This window comes from Sceloporus occidentalis, unplaced genomic scaffold (genome assembly GCF_023333645.1).
Source record: "Sceloporus occidentalis isolate IW3139 unplaced genomic scaffold, rSceOcc1.0.p SCAF_19, whole genome shotgun sequence".
Lineage (NCBI taxonomy): Eukaryota > Metazoa > Chordata > Lepidosauria > Squamata > Phrynosomatidae > Sceloporus > Sceloporus occidentalis.
The window spans coordinates 8,528,247-8,546,102 of NW_028316999.1; the positions used below are offsets into that span (position 1 = coordinate 8,528,247).

Genomic DNA, 17,856 nt, shown 5'->3' on the forward strand with positions numbered 1-17,856 from the left:
GCTTAAGTGGCCTTCAAAAGCGAATCCCTGCACTAGAACGTCTCAAATTGTTGCTCACTTATGTCATTACAATCAGGACATGGTAACTTTTTGTGTACATATACTCCTTAATAACCCTAAATGTCGGAGCCTGCTATGATAACTTCCATTCTTAAGACCTGTAAATAGACCAAGTTGAAGAAGTGTGGACCAAATGCAGTCGTTGATGCTGTTACGGATTATGAAATCCAGGAACCATCATTCTGCATGGGTTAATCTTAGCTTTCTTTCAGGACAGTGGGACTTTGATTTTGAACTATAGAAAAACTTTAAACTATCAGTAGTTGAATAAACAAACTGCTAGTAAAGTGTCTTCAATATTTTGTGGTGCGGATGTTTAATGAGCCTAAAAATACTGTATGCCCAGAAGCACTCAAGTGATTTCAACCACAGTTCCTGCAGACTTATAATTTTTCTTGAGCAGGATGAATCACAAAACCCAGACTAAAGAGCAGTATATGAAAGTAATTACAAAATGCCACAGTAGCATTGGTTTATTAAGTGTCACTTACAAGTGATGCAGTTCAGGGGATAAGTGCCCCACACTTATTAGGAGGCAAAAACCTATCATGCCAACCTAGGAATACAACAACAAACTAAACTAAAGTAAGTTAGTGTACTTTTTATAGAACTTGTGTATTTTTCTAGAATAGAATATGTAGAGTTTCTTTGGTGTATAAATATTCCACAAACAGGTTGATTTGACATCGCTGGTAAAACAAAGATTAATAGTTCTACCTACCTTTACTCTCTACTTGTGCATCATTGTACTCAAATGAAAAAATTTGTTTTCTCAAACTTTAGTCTTCTATTGTTTATCTTTTTGGTTTTTTTACTGGTGTTCTTACTAGTGAAGCCTACACCACACTGTAGAGGAATCAATAACAACCCTTTCAACTGCCAGATCTCTCCAAAGGTTGTTGCTCATTTTCTGAGCATCTTTTGGCATTATTTCTGTTTAAAACCTCAGTTTCCACTGAGCTTCGGGGAAACTGATCCTGCTTTATTATGTTCTTTCAAACAATAGATTTCCCAAAACCATCAGCCCTAGCAGTATTGTTAATGGGCTTTGTAACGGGTTCACCAAGAGAGCTGTAGTAACTCCCGGAGACAGGCCCGGACTGGGACAAAAAATAGGCCCGGGCATTTAAGCCCGAGCAGCCCATTTTTATTTATTTATTTATTGTTAAAGCCCACCCTTCATGTATTTGCGGCCGCACAGGGCTTACATTAAAACATCGGGGGGTTTTTTTTAACTTTATTTAACATCCTCCATGTTAAATAAAGTTAACAAAAACTTAATTTAACATGGAGGATGTTAAATAAAGTTAAAAAAAACCCTGATGTTTTAATTTAAACCCTGTGAGGCCACACACCCGTAAGGCCGGCCCTGGTGGGGGCTTCCCGTCCCCCTAGAGTGGCGGACCCGGTCGCAGTTGTGGCGGGCTTAAGGGGCAGGTGCCCCTTATGCCCTGCGTTAATGCGGCCGTAGAGGCCGCATAGGCCCAGTCAGTTCGGTCCTGACTGGGCCTATTTTAAGGTAGGGGCCTGGAGCTGCAGCTCCATCAGCTCCTAAATCAATCCGGCCCTGCCGCGGCCCGGCCCAGAGATCACCCACATGTATCCTCCTGTTGTCCCCGGAATCACTTCCAGCACCAGCCAGCATGCGCACCTTAGAACCCTGCTATGTGTACTCAATAAGTAGACACAACTACCTTGAACGGAGTACAGCAGGAATGAACAGTTTATTGATGTAAAACATAGACTCATATAGCCACAGAACTTAATTAACATAAATTAACAGATACATGTATTCAACCCAACCTTTAATCCCCAGTCAGCAATCCTATTGATGGGATTAATTAAACAATGGAGTTCCTGCCTGTTTGGCAGCCAGGCTGGAGCCATCTCTGACTACCTTGGGGCCTTGTATGACAGGTCATTCTGTCACATATCTCCCCTTTTAAAAAGAAGACTGAACTGGGGCCAGACCCCAACCGGGTCTGCAACCAGTTCAGTCGGGGAGCACAGCTCCGTCGCTCCTAGAGTTGTGGATGCAGGGGGCTGGCAAAAGGCACCTGTCCCACTAACCAGTCCTGGGGTGCACTTAGAGACTGGGGAGTTCGGGTCCCAGACAAGGACAACAGTCCCACTCGCCAGGGCAGGGAGACAGGGTCCATAATCTGTATGTAGCAGGTTTGCTTTCAGTCCTCTTCAGGGGCCCCAGTGATGGACAGTTCCGTCACACACTCCATCACATGCTTAGAAGTAGTTTACGTTAAGACCTGAAGTAAAAAACGTGTGAGTTTATCACATAAAACAACAAGATCAAAAGTGTAAAGCATGTTGATCTTGCAAATCTAAATTAAATCCATGTATATAAATGGTTATGCCCATATATATATATATATATATATATATATATATATATATATATATATATATATATATATATATGTATATGGCTGTTCATGAAACTATACTATATGGCCACAAGTATCTGGACACTTGACCATCATCACACGGACATAAGCTTGTTAGAGATCCTATTCGAAAATCACAGCCATTAATCAGTGGCGTCTCCAACTTTCATATTTAGGGGGCGACAGGGACCAAAGTAGGGGGGCAATTCTAAAACGCTACATATACACTATATATATATATATATATATATATGCGTTAGACATGCATTTTTAACTACATAATATGTACTTATCTCTTTGAAGAATGATTTTAAATTAACAGCTGAACTGGCAGTTATTTTTCATTCTTTAATATTAGACCCTGCTGCCGATATATATTAATATTAGCCTCTGCTGCCAATATATATAAATATTAGACGCTATTGCCAATATATATAAATATAAGACCCTGTGGCCAATTCCTTGGGCCACGCTCCCTAGCATGCAATCACTCCCTCCGCTACCACAGTCTTCCCTCCTTCTGACCCTACCGTGACATTGAGAGGTCCTCTCCCCCATAATCATCCCCAGAGTCCCTTTGTCCCTCATTCACTAAACCACACCTCTCTTTTACTTACTCCCTGTAGTTCATGTATAGATCAAATAAACAACACATGGAAACAGCACGTGCATGTATAGATCAACTGAATAAGACATAAAAACTCTCTATTTGCAAGTATACATAAATAATGTATGGAAACAGTCACTCTAATATTACACTAATGTATACTTTCATTCACACAATTCATTCACAAAATCATTTATTCTCTCTTTTACACAAATTATTTACACATATTCATTAATGCATTCTTACAAATTCATTAATTCTCTCACTTATTCACACAATTCATACACACATTAATTCATACTCTCACTCATTCACACAATCCATGGCCCTCTGCCCCCCTGCCCACACCACTGCTATTAATATGGAGCTGTCCCCCTGTCCTCTGCTATTCTAGGAAGGCTTTCCTTAAGATTTTGGAGTGTGTCTGTAGAAATCTGTGCCTAATCAGGCAAAAGAACATTTGTGATTAAAACTACTGGTAGCTTGGACTTTTTCTATAGTACCAAATCAATGTCGTTGTTGACATATTTTCCTGATTCAAGATCAAAGTCCCAGTGTCCTGAGAAAATGCTAAGTAAAAGATTAACCCATGCAGGATGATGGTTCCTGAATTCCATAATCTGTGACAGCATCAACGACTGGATTTGGACGAGTCCTGACTCACTGTTCTATGGCGTTAAGGACAGGGCTTTGTGCAGGCCACTCGAATCCCTCCGCACCAAGCTCATCAAACCATGTCTTTTCGGACCTTGCTTTGTGCACAGGGGTAAAATAATGCTGGAACAGGAAAGGGCCACGAAGTTGGAAGCATACAATTGTCTTAAATGTATTTGTATACTGTAACATTAACATTGCCCTTCACTGGAATTTAGGGGTGTAAGAAATTATGACCCTCTTACAGGGATATTCTTTTAGGGAATGTGTGACGAATAAAGCACAAATACAAGCGTATAGAAAAATGTCTATTGATATTGAATTAGGTCACTGTTACAGGTTATAAAACATATAACATACACAAAACATTTGATAATTATCCAAAACAAAAGGGATACTTAAACAAATTCTTGGGAAACCTTGCTCAGCTCACAGGCTTCTCCCGAACGACATTTTGCGCAGCTTCGTTCTGAGTCTCCTGACCCAGGACACTTCTGTTCACTGCGCTCTTTCTCTGTCTCTTCTTTCTCCGACTCTCCTTTCTCTCTTACTCAGACTCTTCTTTCTATTGCAGCCCCTAACTAGTCATCCCAGAATTCCTTGTACCTCCCAGAAAGTGGTTCACCCAACCCCTCTTTCCAGAGATTTCCTGTATGACCCAATTACGGAGGAGACAGGTAGTCTATGCAAACATGCACACAGTTATGTTAATATACATCGGATTCAGTTGTCTGACCCCCTGTGGGGTATCCCACCTCTGTTGGAGCCTTTGTTCCAAACCCTTTGTAATGCATTACTATGCAAGTTACCTTACATTGTAAAACCAGATATCTCACCTTATAGAAACCCAAATCGTCCCCAAAACATTATGCAATAAATGTAATGTCCCATTTTAAAGGCACCCTTCATTTCTTACAGGGCCTAGCCCAAATCCTGAAAAACAGCCCCAGACCATTATCTCGCCGGCATCTGACAAAAACAAGATTTGTCCATCAGACTTCCAGTGAATCATGATTCAGCACTACAAATAATACATTTACATTGCTCTAGAGTCCAGTGGCAGTGTGCTTTACACCATTCCAGCAGATGCTTAACATCCCGCATAGTGATCGTCGTCTTGTGTTCAGCTGCTTGGTCATGATAATCCGTTTATGAAGCTTGCGACACACAGAGCTTGTGCTGATGTTGCTTCTAGAGGCAGTTTGGAACTCTGTAGTGAGTGATCCTGTGATCTGAGATGTTGTTATACCTAGATTATTACACTTAAAAATGATAGCACTTACAGTTGACCATGACAGATGTAGCAGGACAAAAATTTCACAAACTGACTTGTGCCAAAATGCCAAGTATTTATTTAAGGAGATAGTTTGGACATATTGCACACAGACTTGCACATTTCATGAAAAAAAAATGTATTGGCACTGGTGGCACGCATAGACATATTCCTATACTATACTATGCTATACTATGTTGTATTAGGTGGCGTCTCTTAGGTGTGTAGGAGCATTGTAGTGGCTTTAAAATTATGTAGTGCATTTAATTTGACACTGCAAGGGTTAATATTTGTCATTGCAACCATTAATTTAATTCTGTAGATTTGTGTAGAGCTAATATATAATTTATAATACATGACAATGTCTGTGATCGCATGTCACATGTTTTTAGACCTGCTTTCATTAGGTCCTAAATGACTGTAAGAAATGTAGCAGTTTAGCTCTTGTTAGGTATTGGAATTGGGTGTATAAATCCACGAGGGGTGACATTTTATCATGTTGCTACTGGCGACAGTTTTAATAGTATTGTAAACTGACCATTTGCAAAGATCATTTTTTGTTGTCAAAGATCTCACTCATCTATGCTTGGATTTCCTGATGTTCATTTCTGTATTCTATAGCCACTGCCAATAAAGATATTATGAGGGGTAGGTAGCAACAGGCTCTGTGGCAGACAGTTCATTAAATCCCACTTTTGTACCAATGACTTCCATAGGCATTATTGTCTTTGTATAGACATCTTGCCTTGAGATGCGACAGGCATAAGGTTGACCTATCATTGTGGTATTTACTCATTCAAGCTTCTGTGATAATAAACAATAGAAATTATCAATTGGCTGTACTGTGAATTTATCATAAAGGTTACAGAACACCCAGTAGTACCTATTGCTATTTTGATTATTGTACACTCTCTTTTTACCATCAATTTTGAAAATGTAAACTCACAACAAAAATAAAGATTTATGTAGAAACCCTGAGGTCTGAACAATGCTAGCTACCAGAATATAAATGTGAGCTTTACTTGCAATATAATAAAATTCTGATACAGTGTGCTATTAGGTTGCCCAGCGATTTAATATGGATTTTCAGTTAAGTGAACAGGCCTGATTACTAATATTTCTTACGTGTCATAGTCTGTGTCCAGCACAGCACAATGTTTAATACATTTAACTTGCCATCACCTCTGCCTTGGATAAATGCTACGGTCAGTTTTGCAACCAAAAGCATTCACTGTAACTATTACATGCATTTTTACACACCGGTATATACATATTGCAAGCACATTCAGAGTGCCATTGTTATGGTTATGCTTGGTATTATTTCTGTCTGAAATTGAGACATCTTATGTAATAAAGATAATAAAAATAAAAAAGTTGGTTAAACAATAGCATTTAAAAATATGCTTTGCTTAAGTGTTTGATGGTTAAGTGAAATAAGAATTGTTCCGTGTAAAGCTATTACACCTCTAGTTACATACAGAACTTTTTTTTTTAAACTCTCATACAGAATTCAGGATTCATATTAGCATACCTGGAGTGGAGTCACTCTCCCTTTTCTCCATATAGGGGCGGTATGATGTCTGGCCACACCCACTCCCTGCCCCATTTTCCTCCCACATCCAATCCATTCAATGCTATCTGGGGGCAGCTAGCACCGCCCTCATGTGTGCCTAGCCCTCCCCCTTAGGAAGCCACTACATAAGAAGTGGGAGAAGCTCTGGGTAGCCTACCCTGGTTTGCATATTAGAACACGTGGCTCCTATAACTCTTGCATTATTAGCACTATGGACTTTATGGTACTAATCAATTTGTATTAAAGTAATTCTGCAGATTCTTCAGTGAGGAGTTCTTCAGCTCTACAGAGGTAGACAACAAAAAGCATGTATAAAACATATATAACTATATGAGTACCAGAATGCAAAATATTTCAGTGCATAGTTTATGTAAATATAACACTGTATCTATATCTAACTTTGGAATTGTAACACTTCTGTATGAGCCTGAAGCACATGGTGCATTTATTGTAGTGTATTTGTTGGTCATTGTGGCAGTGGAAAGTTTAAGTGATACTTTATCCGTCGTGTATTAGTCTTACTGATATTTTTACTTATTTTTATTTTTTCAATAACAGACAGACTTTGAAAAAGACGTGGACATTGCTTGTCGGTCAGGTAAGAACATACATCAAGAGAAAATCAATAAAAACGCTGTAAGAGCTCTGGAAGTTTATGATTACAGACAGAGGCTACGAGAATCCCTGTTGCTGGAAAAATGGGTAGCATGCTTAGTAATTTTTCAGAATTGGGATAAAATTGCACTTGTGAAACCATGCTACACAAAATATATAAGCACGTAGAAAGAATACGAAAGGGTCATCCAAAATGTGATATGGTAGCAGGAATAATTAAAACTAAATGGTTTACAGATAAATAGAGCTAGGATTTGTAGCACCCCAGACAAACTACATCCCCAGCGTCCCCTCCTTTTTGCACTTGCTTATTAACAAAAGAGAGAACCTCGTCCCTCAAGGCAATTGCTTAGATCAACTATATGATAGGGGCAGCTCAGTAGATAAAACTACTTGCCCCATGCAGCTTTACTTATAGTGTCAATAAAAATCATATAAATAGACAAAATTCACACTAATAAATGCTTGTTTTTGGCTTTGGTTTTTCCTAAGCGACCCATCTTTATTCACTAAAACATGAGGTTGGAAAAAGTAGAATCCTAGTGAAGGTTTTCATCCTAGTGAAACCCTGCTAAAAATCACCACTTCTAGATTACAATTAAATAATTCATAATTATACATTATTTACATTACATTTGTTTATATAGCGCCAGCAGATTCCGTAGCACTATTTACCTGGATTACAATGGCGTTAGCCCACTGATAACTGCATGTTGTCTTTTTTGACCTTTTGTTAATTACATAACATATTTATAAATCTATACTTGCCAGAGAGCCTATCACATTGAGGATTTAAGAGATACAACTGTTAATAAGCATCAGGGTCCACTTACCAGCAGTACTCTGTAGATGTCTGTGTTTAATATTTTATTTACTTCATTTTCTTCAAAACCACTTATTTATATAATATTTTATTGTATACCCTTCAATTTACTGGATAATTTACCTAAAGAGCTACTGTATTATCACTGACCATCATTCCACTACCGCACATCCATTTCTCTGAATCAGCATTGCGCTGAATAAGTGATATGATAAAGAAATGTAAATTGCTCAAGACAGACATGCTAATGCTTTAAATCCAGCTTATTGTTATGATATTTGAAGAGTTAAAAATGGTTGCACTCCAGCGCATACATAACATCAAGCTTTAATGGGTAATGTTCTATTAAACCAATTAGTGTTAGACGTATCAGCAAATCAATTTTTGTAAGCACTTATGTCTTAGCAAAGTCATTGAGCTTTTATTAAAAATATTTTCCTTAAATATGTTTACAAAAAAGTAAAAACACTATGTACCATAATTGTTACTAATATTAATTAAAAAGTGTCTTTTTTTGGAAATTCAAGCTGGTAACCCAATAGAAAGACATTTCTATTTTCAGACACCTATAAATGGAACTGAGTGCTGCAGGGTATTTGGGAACTTAGAAAACAAGTAGCTCAAGGGAAAAATTGCTTTTGCTCGAACAAGAATATTTATTCACTCCAGTGAGCACACAAATATGACAAGTATATACGGTTAGCTGGGAACATTACTTTCACAAAGCCAGCTGAGAAATGCAAATTGAGAAATCACATCCGAACTTCAAAATGGCCTTTAAACAAAACAGAACCCTGCTGGAGTGGAGATTTCTGAAGGCAGCGCAGGAGATTAGTCTGAACAGCAGCAATAAGATGTCCAAGAAAATAAATGCACAATTTCATATTTTAGCAAAAAATGATTACACAGCAGAAAGTGCATACCTTAAACTTTAATGAGTTTGCTTTTCTTGTAAACAGAGGGAAATATCACCTGCTGATGGTTAGCCATGATATTTACAATATATATTTCTGGGAAGTTTTAACAGTCATAGCAAAAACATATGTCAATAGGATAGATTGTTCAAGTTCTGAAAATTTGGAATGTATGCACCAACCGGTGAGATATAAGTGAGTTGACCTAACTGTGCAATATAAAGGGACAACTCCATCAAGGTTTATTGCATGCTCATGCATATTCGGTGCAGTATCATTAACTCCCCCTTCACTATAACTCAGGTTCTGTATTTTGCGAAAATACATTTATTTTCTTATTTGGCCCAATGAGACATGCGTATTGAGTAGTTGCTTGACAAATAACCATTTGTGGGCATAATTAATTTTATCCACATTTATTAGTTAATATACTGTTCTCTTGGACATGACAATTGGCCCCTAAATAAATATAGACAAACCTTTGGAAGTAAATGACATTACTGATATGATAGGTCACTTTTTTGAACGCTATACAGTGAGGGAGGTGGCCCTTCGTAATACATAATATAACAGGACAAAATTCTTCATGTCACCACAACTCAATTTTTGGTGATTATACCCATTGTCTTTCAGGAGAATAAATACTGGTAATCAAAGTACTGTATTGGCTCGGATATAGGCCGCACCCTAAAAGTTAGGTGCTTTTTTAAAGAAAAAAATTTCTTAAAAAAAAAAAACACTTAGTGGAACAGATATGCTGCCACTCTGCACTCCCCAGACATGTTGCCACTCTGCCCTCCCCAGATATGCTGCCACTCTGCACCCCCGAGATATGTTGCCACTCTATCCCCCCCCTGAGATATGCACTCTGCCCCCGAGATGTGCCCCCCCGAGATATGCTGCCACTCTATCCCTTCCCCCTGAGATATGCTGCCACTCTGCCCCCAAGAGGTCCCGTCCCCCCCCTAGACTTACCGGTGCAGACTCCCCGGGGTCTTGCAGGGCCGGCGGGGGACAGCTAAGCAGTACGCGTATTCAACTTCCGGTGCTGGCACTTCCGCCGTTGGAAGTGCCGGCAAGGAAGATCGTTGGCGTACAACGCGCAGACGTTTACTGGCTGCGGCGATGCAAGCGTTAACAACCTCTCGCTGCTGGCACGTCTGCATGATGTGCTTTAACAATCTCCCTTGCCGGGACTCCCCCCGTGGGAATTCCCGGCAAGGGAGATTATTAAAGCACATCGTGCAGATGTGCCGGCAGCGGGGGCTGTTTATGCGCATCGCCGCTGCCGGTGAACGTCTGCGCAATGCGCTTAGACAACCTCTCGTGCCGGCACTCCCCCCATGGGAAGTGCTGGCAGGGGAGGCTGTCTGAGGGTATCGGAGAGTAGGATGCAGGTCCCCTGCACCGCTGCGGGGATCTGCATCCTAACCCTGCTGCCTGCCCGGCACCCGGAACTGCATGTCCCGGGCGTCGGGTGCTAGACCCCGAATATAGGCCGCACCCCCACTTTAAAGACTTAAAGTGGGGGGAAAAAGTGCGGCCTATATTCGAGCCAATACGGTATATTACATTGGAATTATTATTATTATTATTAATAATAATAATAATACTACAAAATCTGTTCTGCACACCCTTAAGTATGTTTTAATTGTATAATATAACATTACGGCCATAGTTTATAGTTGCAGGGCTCAGGATACTTTTTTGGCATCTTATTTAAATTATTTGGTTTTATTTTTCATTACAAAGAAAATAAGATGCAGACACAGATATATATAACAGCAAAGGCACCATTTGACTAAAAATATGGAAATCATACACAATTACTGACTTGCAGGGATTGTTATTTAAGCTGGCAGTATATTACTCACAATTTATTTGTCCTTGGTCATCGTATAGAAAGGAGGAATATGTTAACCTTGCAAGTATTTTCAATAATTTTTCATTCAAATATATTTCCTCTGTATGTATAATATAAAAATATTAGGATATATTTCACAATAATAACATTTTACTTATATTGCCTCCCTTGAAGAGTATGAATGATGTATTGCTTGAACGACATATGTATAAACAATGAACTGCTTCGTTTCAACAAATGGTATAGACAACTTAATTATGAACTGAAAATTACATGTCAGCTGTAATCAAGTTGAAGTCGCAGTACACGTTAATAAACCTTTAAATCACAGTGCTATAATGCTAAACATAAGGAGAACAATAGATGCATGCTACCAATAATACACGTAGAAGTACTATGAGAAACTAACCCTTTCTAATTTTCAGTTTTACACAAGGACATTGGTCCCTGCAGAGCTGCCACAATAACAGGAACACTCTCCAGGATATCATTGAATGACGAAGAGGAAGAAAAAATTGTAAACCAAGAAGGAATGAGCTACTCCACATTGCCTGGAAACATCATATCTAAAGTTATTATCCAGCAACCTTCTACTTTACACATGCCCATGAACATGAGTGACATAACCGATCAGTGTTTGAAGAAAGAAAACAGTGAATTAAGACGGACTGTGTACCTTTGTACTGATGACAACCTCAGAGCAGGTGACATGGATATGGTCCATCCTCAAGAAAGAATGATGGAGAGTGACTATATTGTCATGCCAAGAGGCTCTGGGAATATGCCGTCGCAAATGAAAGATGAGAACAAAATAAACATAGGTTTGGATACTTTGCCTCATGAGAGACTATTACACTACAAAGTGAACCATGATTTCAGCATGAATCCAGCAGTAATGGAACAATTTGGTATAAATTTAGATCAACATCTTGTGTCTCAAGAACACTTGCAGAGCCTTCCTTTTGAACCTCGCACAGCAGTAAAGAACTTCATAGCTTCAGAGATGGATGAAAATGCAGGACTATCCAGAAGCGAAACAGGCTCTACAATATCCATGAGCTCCTTAGAGGTTTGTGACTTGATATTACCTACATTTTTTATTATTATTATAATTCTTGAAAGCAAAATTTTCATTTTCATTATACCAAACAAATGAAGGTAGTTGAGGGTATTTCAGAAACGGATGTAAAACAGTTTTAGGTGACGTAAGGTGTGCACTTAAATGTGTGGTTATGCCTGGAAGATAACTAAACCATTGCTACACTGACTATGGATAACTAAACAATTTTTTCAGTATTTTGTATGTGGATGTATAATTATTTTCTTTTTTTAAGAGTATAAACCAACTAGCATACCAAAAAAAACTATTTCATTTGTATGAAAAGCTGTGAATAGATTGGATATGTAACTTAGTTATCTGATAATAATTTAAAAACCTCTTAAAGCTTCAACCTAGATAAAAGACAATTGAATTCTTATGCACATATAACAAAGAAAACATAAGCACAAGGTTTAATTATAGAGCAATAACAAATAAACAGTAAAGGAAAGCTGTTTCTAATTGCTCATATTTAGAAATAAATAGCACCTTTAGGAGTTTTAAAATATGGAAAGGACAAAATAAAATGGGTATAAATATGACAAGCTGATGTAAAATATGGAGAAGAATACGTAAGATGTGATCTGCTGGGAGTTGAAATTTTACATGTGATGGTGTAGAATTAACTTCAAAATAACCAGAATCATTTTAGTGAGTTTTAATCTGAGGGTGCGAGAAACCCAGTGGTTAAGTCCTAATGCGGAAAAGTTAGTTATCAGGCACAGGTTAGTTAATTCAACCTACTCTGTAATTTTGCAAAGGCATTGTTTGCTGGACTATAGTAAGTGGAATATTTATTTTCATATATTGGAATACACACACTTTAGGAAAACCTATGGTTACAAATGATCATAATAATTTTCTCGCTGATCATAATGGAAAATCATATGCCAAATATAATCTTTATCTTCCAAGCAGACCTGCATGTCATTAACTAGCAGAGGATAAATCTGCCTATACATTGTATTAAAGTTCTTAACACATTTTGCTGCAGATTGAAAGATAGGCTATTAAAGTATATTTAGTATATTTATTATCATTAATATGTATTAATTTAAATAGCACAATCACATGTGTTAGCTCTGTAGGTAAACAGGATATAACAAGGAGTCCATAATTTTCCAAGCTGTACTTTTTGGACGGCTTTGATCGCTACATCCTTATCGCATATGTATGTTATTAACATATATGTGACATCGGCCTTAAGCTGACATACACCTAGCATAGCTTGGGTATGTTAAAATTCCCACTCCTCATCGAGAAGGCAGTCCCTTAGTGAATGGTTTGTATACCAGCTGTTGTCTATTCAAATGAGTGGCTGTCTGCTTTTTAAACAGCTTGGGTACACAGATTCACTGAACTGGTATTACTATATGGTGCAGATATGTATTCAAAGCTGTTGAAAAAGATGATCTTTGTAAAATGAGCACAGTCTGAAAGAACGTGTTCATGCAAGGTTCAGACGATTGAATATGTTTTTTGTAATTTAAATGTTTAGTTTTATAGCGATGGCAGGATCACTTTAGTTCAGCGTCTGCTTCCAATATTCAGTGATGCAGCATTTTCCAGGCAAATTGGGACCCTCTCAACATGCTGACTTTACCATGCATTATGAAGGGCAGACGCCAGTAAGCTTCATATGACAAGTCAGCCTTGGATGATATATTGTTAATGCTTGGAGAACAATTTAAGTATATATATTATATATATATATATATATATATATATATATATATATATTTCAAGTGAAATATATATATATACAAACTCAAATGACCTTGGAGTATTTATTTTAATGAGGTTGTCTTTATCGGCAATTACTGTATTTCCCTGACCAGTCTACATATTAGAAATAGAATATTATTGAGACAACCATATCACACAGTAACCTTTTTTGCAGAATTATCTTGACCTGTTCTAATAAGTATTGGAAATTCTAAAGAATTAGTGTTCCGAGCTCTGCAAAAATAGAGAGAAGACATCTTTTGTAAATCCAGTATACAAATTTAGTTCAGTACATACAATATAGGAGGACATCAGATTACTTGATTTTGCTATTTATCACACAGTGATTTTCCTGAGACATTGCAGAAATGTACCTGTTGCCAAGGTGCTGTCTTCTTACAGTAAAGAGTCATACCAATTATTTTCTTAATATGATGTCAAATGAACATATACATAAGTGACACAGTATTGGCTAATATAAATTAGTGTCTTAATGAGTACACACATTCACAGACCCTCATCAAATATCAGTCTTTTAACGTGCCACAATAAGGATGGTTCCCCTAAAGGCGGGTAAAATATCAGGTAGGATAGGATTTATTACATGCATGTATCTTATAGATTTTAAATTTTATACACCTCAGAAGCATTTCCTTAGAAAATGACTCTGTGGTATAAAAGTGTTTATAACATATGACAGGCGAAACTCAAGGTAAGCTTAATTGCATGGAAACATTAGAGGATCAAAGTTTACTGGCCTCCTTTGTATGTGGATTGGTTCTGTACTCTTGATTTAGTAATCAAGTTATTGAAGTGGAGCATGCCTTGATCTCTGTTCCGTGTTAATAATCTGAAGTCACATCGCACATACTTAATCACTTATGTTGTATGTGACACCTTTGTTTTATTTGTAATTATTTGTATATATACATTTTGTTTCAATATGCACATTACCACTGCTTTGTGTGTCTAGAATGACTGACTTAAACGAGACCAATTTTACCGATGACTTTTTTTTTTGTTTGGTAATATTAAAAGTAGAACGGTTAGGTTTTTATAATGTTATACATGTAAGAGGGTCATGAAACATGGTAAACAATTATTTTTGATGTATTTAAATATTATTTGTTTTTCATATCTGGCATCCATATGCAGACCATTAGCTTTCTGCAGATGCTATCTCTTTTAATTAGAAAATTAGCACCATTATATTTTGGCACATTACAAAAATATGGTCAAAGACCTTCTGTTTTGTATTAGTTCATCAGAACTTCCACCATTAAGATTTTAGAAAGTGATGTCAGATAAGAACCATTTGGCCCATCTAGTCTGCCTACTTTTTTATTACTCTGTGATTTATATCAGGAACCCTTTATCTCTAATATGTTAAAATACAACATAGTTTCAGAAAATATTAAATACAAAGATATGATAGTTATATTAAATGTATATATCTTAAATATGTTTTTTTTTTGCTTATGTAACACGATAAAAGTATTATTGGATTTATAAGGTGTATGTGTGTTAAAACAAACCAGAGTTTTAATACAGTTTCTTTTTGTTTTTTCTTTTGTACAATAGAGAAGAAAATCACGATATTCTGACCTTGACTTTGAAGTAAGTTAAAATATTAATTAACTATGTCTTATGTTGCATCTACAATACATTTACTAGACTCTGCAATGGTGTATTATTTTTGTGGCAACATTCAGGCCAATAGCTGATTTGTGATATTATAAATATAATAGATACTGTAATATAGATATTAGTTAATGGGCTGGATGCAATGGCAGAAATAACCCTATCTCAAGTAATTTATTTGCACTCCGCAAATGGATTACATACATAAAAACAATAATACAATTTATCTCAATTAATCTTTGCAAATATATATCTGGGTTTTTTTATCTCATGTTCTCTAGCATTGCATGTATAGCTAAGAGTTTGTCTAATTAAGATATTTCTGTAATAGAACAAGGAGAGTATAAATTAGACGTAGATTTTCTCCAATCATATTGTAATAGCTCAAACTCCAGGTTGGTTCTAGGTTTTCTAGAACTGAAAGCAGACAGGTTTAAGGGGCAATCTCTATAGATTTAGTTATACTGTTTTGGTTTTAAAAAAATTCTTAAAAATAGAAAAATGTACATCATGCTTACATAGGTCCTTCTCTTCCGCTGGTTCTCTTTGTCTTCTAAAAAAAACCTTTTTTTTTTTTTTTTGTTAAAACATTTGTTGCGCAAAAGAATATATTCACCTCAGTAGACTTATAGAAGACTCAGCAATGTACATAAAACAGTAAAAAAAAAATAGAACACAAATGTGTAAATATTTGATGAACTAGATAACCCCCCGCCTTGAAAGTCCACTTACTTTGGGTGAGCCTACAAATACCAGCTCAAGTTTAAGTAGTAGTGTTTGTAGTTTCCTTTTATCGTATTTGTTAATTGCAAAGAAATACAAATGAGATTATTCAAAATCAGATTCTGCAGTGTAGCTAGTAAAAATAAATCTCTGCAGTAAGGCTTACTTTAAAATAGCGATTGTCTGTTAAATTATGCAATCCTGTACACAGTGAGGAAATGGCAGCCTTGTCCATGGTCTTCCATTTCTCGGTTCTTTGTGTGACCTCCTTGATGAGTTGTTGATGCGCTCTAGGAGGTATTTTGGTACGCTGGCCGCTCCTGGAAAAGTCCACCACTATTCGAAGTTTTCTCCATTTGTAGATAATACTCTAAACATGGTTTACTGGAGTCCCAGAGCCTTAGAAATGGCTTTGTCCCCTTTTCAGACTAATAGATGTCAATGGCATTGGTTTCTCATCTAATTTATTTTAGAGTTTATTTAGATTGCTTTATCATGTGCTGCTTTCTGAAACCTTTTATCCTACTTAATTTTACAAGACAGGTTCTATATATAATTGATGTTTATAATCAACAGGTCTGGCAATAATCGTGCCTAGTGTGTTTAGTGAAATTGAACCCAATTATCAATTAAATTTGGTTAATTGGTTGATTTAGTAACTAAGGGAGCAATTAAGTTTTCACATAGTGCCTGGTAGGGTTGGATAACTTTTGTCCTTCTATACATGAAATCACAATTTACATATTTAATTTTGTGTTTACTTGAGTTATCTTTGTCCAATATTAAAACTTGTTTGATGATCTGAGATATTTAAGTTTGGCAAAGGGGCAAATATTAGCATTTAGTAACCTTATTGTGCCACAATCAGATAAGCTACCACTGTTAGATAGTAAAGATGTCCCTTGGTTGTCTTCAAACATATTTTATCACCCAGTAGCTACTAGAAACATGTGCAGTACTGAGTCATTAATCTGCAAGTGGTATGTGCTTTCTGTGGTGTATTTAGGTTTTGTGCTGACCTAGGCCTGACTAAACTCACATGTCCCATAATCTTAATTTGCCCTCCCCTTCCTAACACAGCCACACCTTTTCCTATTACCACCGCTTCTTTCGGCCACACCTCTCTTTTTAGGCTCCACCTTTTCCTCATTGAGCTCCACCTTCCTGTGTGCATATGAAGCATGGATACAGAGTAACTGCTTTCAAATGTTTTATCTATTATTTTAAGAGATAATAGTATTTAAATAAATTAATCTACGCTAACTATAGTTGAAGGGTCACAGACAATCAAGTTGGTTGAATTAGCACGTCACCAGTCCATGAATTTGCAGTAAAGTCATGACACAAATGGTATTGCTGTAGTCACACTCTTACTGTACATACACATGGACACACACAGACAGTGCCGGCGTATATATCAACGCATCCAGTCTTTTATATGAAATGGCTTGCTGTGCATAGTAGGAACTGTATTCCACGGTGGCTAGAGTGTCAAAGTCAGCCATAAGAGTTGCCACCTATACTTCATAAAAATGATGACCATAGTCAAGTTAAGTTCCCCCTCAAGATTGAACTGCAGCTTCCCTGTTACATTTTTCAACTTAGAATTTTACTATCCTAAATTTACCTCATCAAACTATATATTTTTTTTTGACATCTGGTCTGTCTGTGCTCATGTCTTATTTGGAACATCTTTGAACCTGGCCAAATCAATTTACTCCATCACACCATACATTTAAAATGCTAGTATTTTAATTATTTCCGTGCCAGGGTTTTTGGGAAGATACAGCGCTAATTTTAGCACTTGCTTATTACATTAAATGTTTTATTTATTTATTTTATTTATATTCTTTTACTTTTTTTTACATTTTGTTGGAACTGGA

The 17,856-nt window shown here is 36.9% G+C and overlaps 1 protein-coding gene across 1 annotated transcript in view; it reads left to right on the plus strand.

Moving 5' to 3' along the window:
• LOC149302372 (adhesion G protein-coupled receptor B3-like) overlaps window positions 1-17,856 on the plus strand; it is a 378,938-nt gene that overhangs the window by 339,478 nt on the left and 21,604 nt on the right. The window contains exons 26-28 of the mRNA XM_089482502.1: window positions 7,128-7,167; window positions 11,211-11,854; window positions 15,191-15,226. Of these exons, the coding sequence (XP_089338628.1) occupies window positions 7,128-7,167; window positions 11,211-11,854; window positions 15,191-15,226 (720 nt within the window). The remainder of the gene's footprint in view (window positions 1-7,127; window positions 7,168-11,210; window positions 11,855-15,190; window positions 15,227-17,856) is intronic.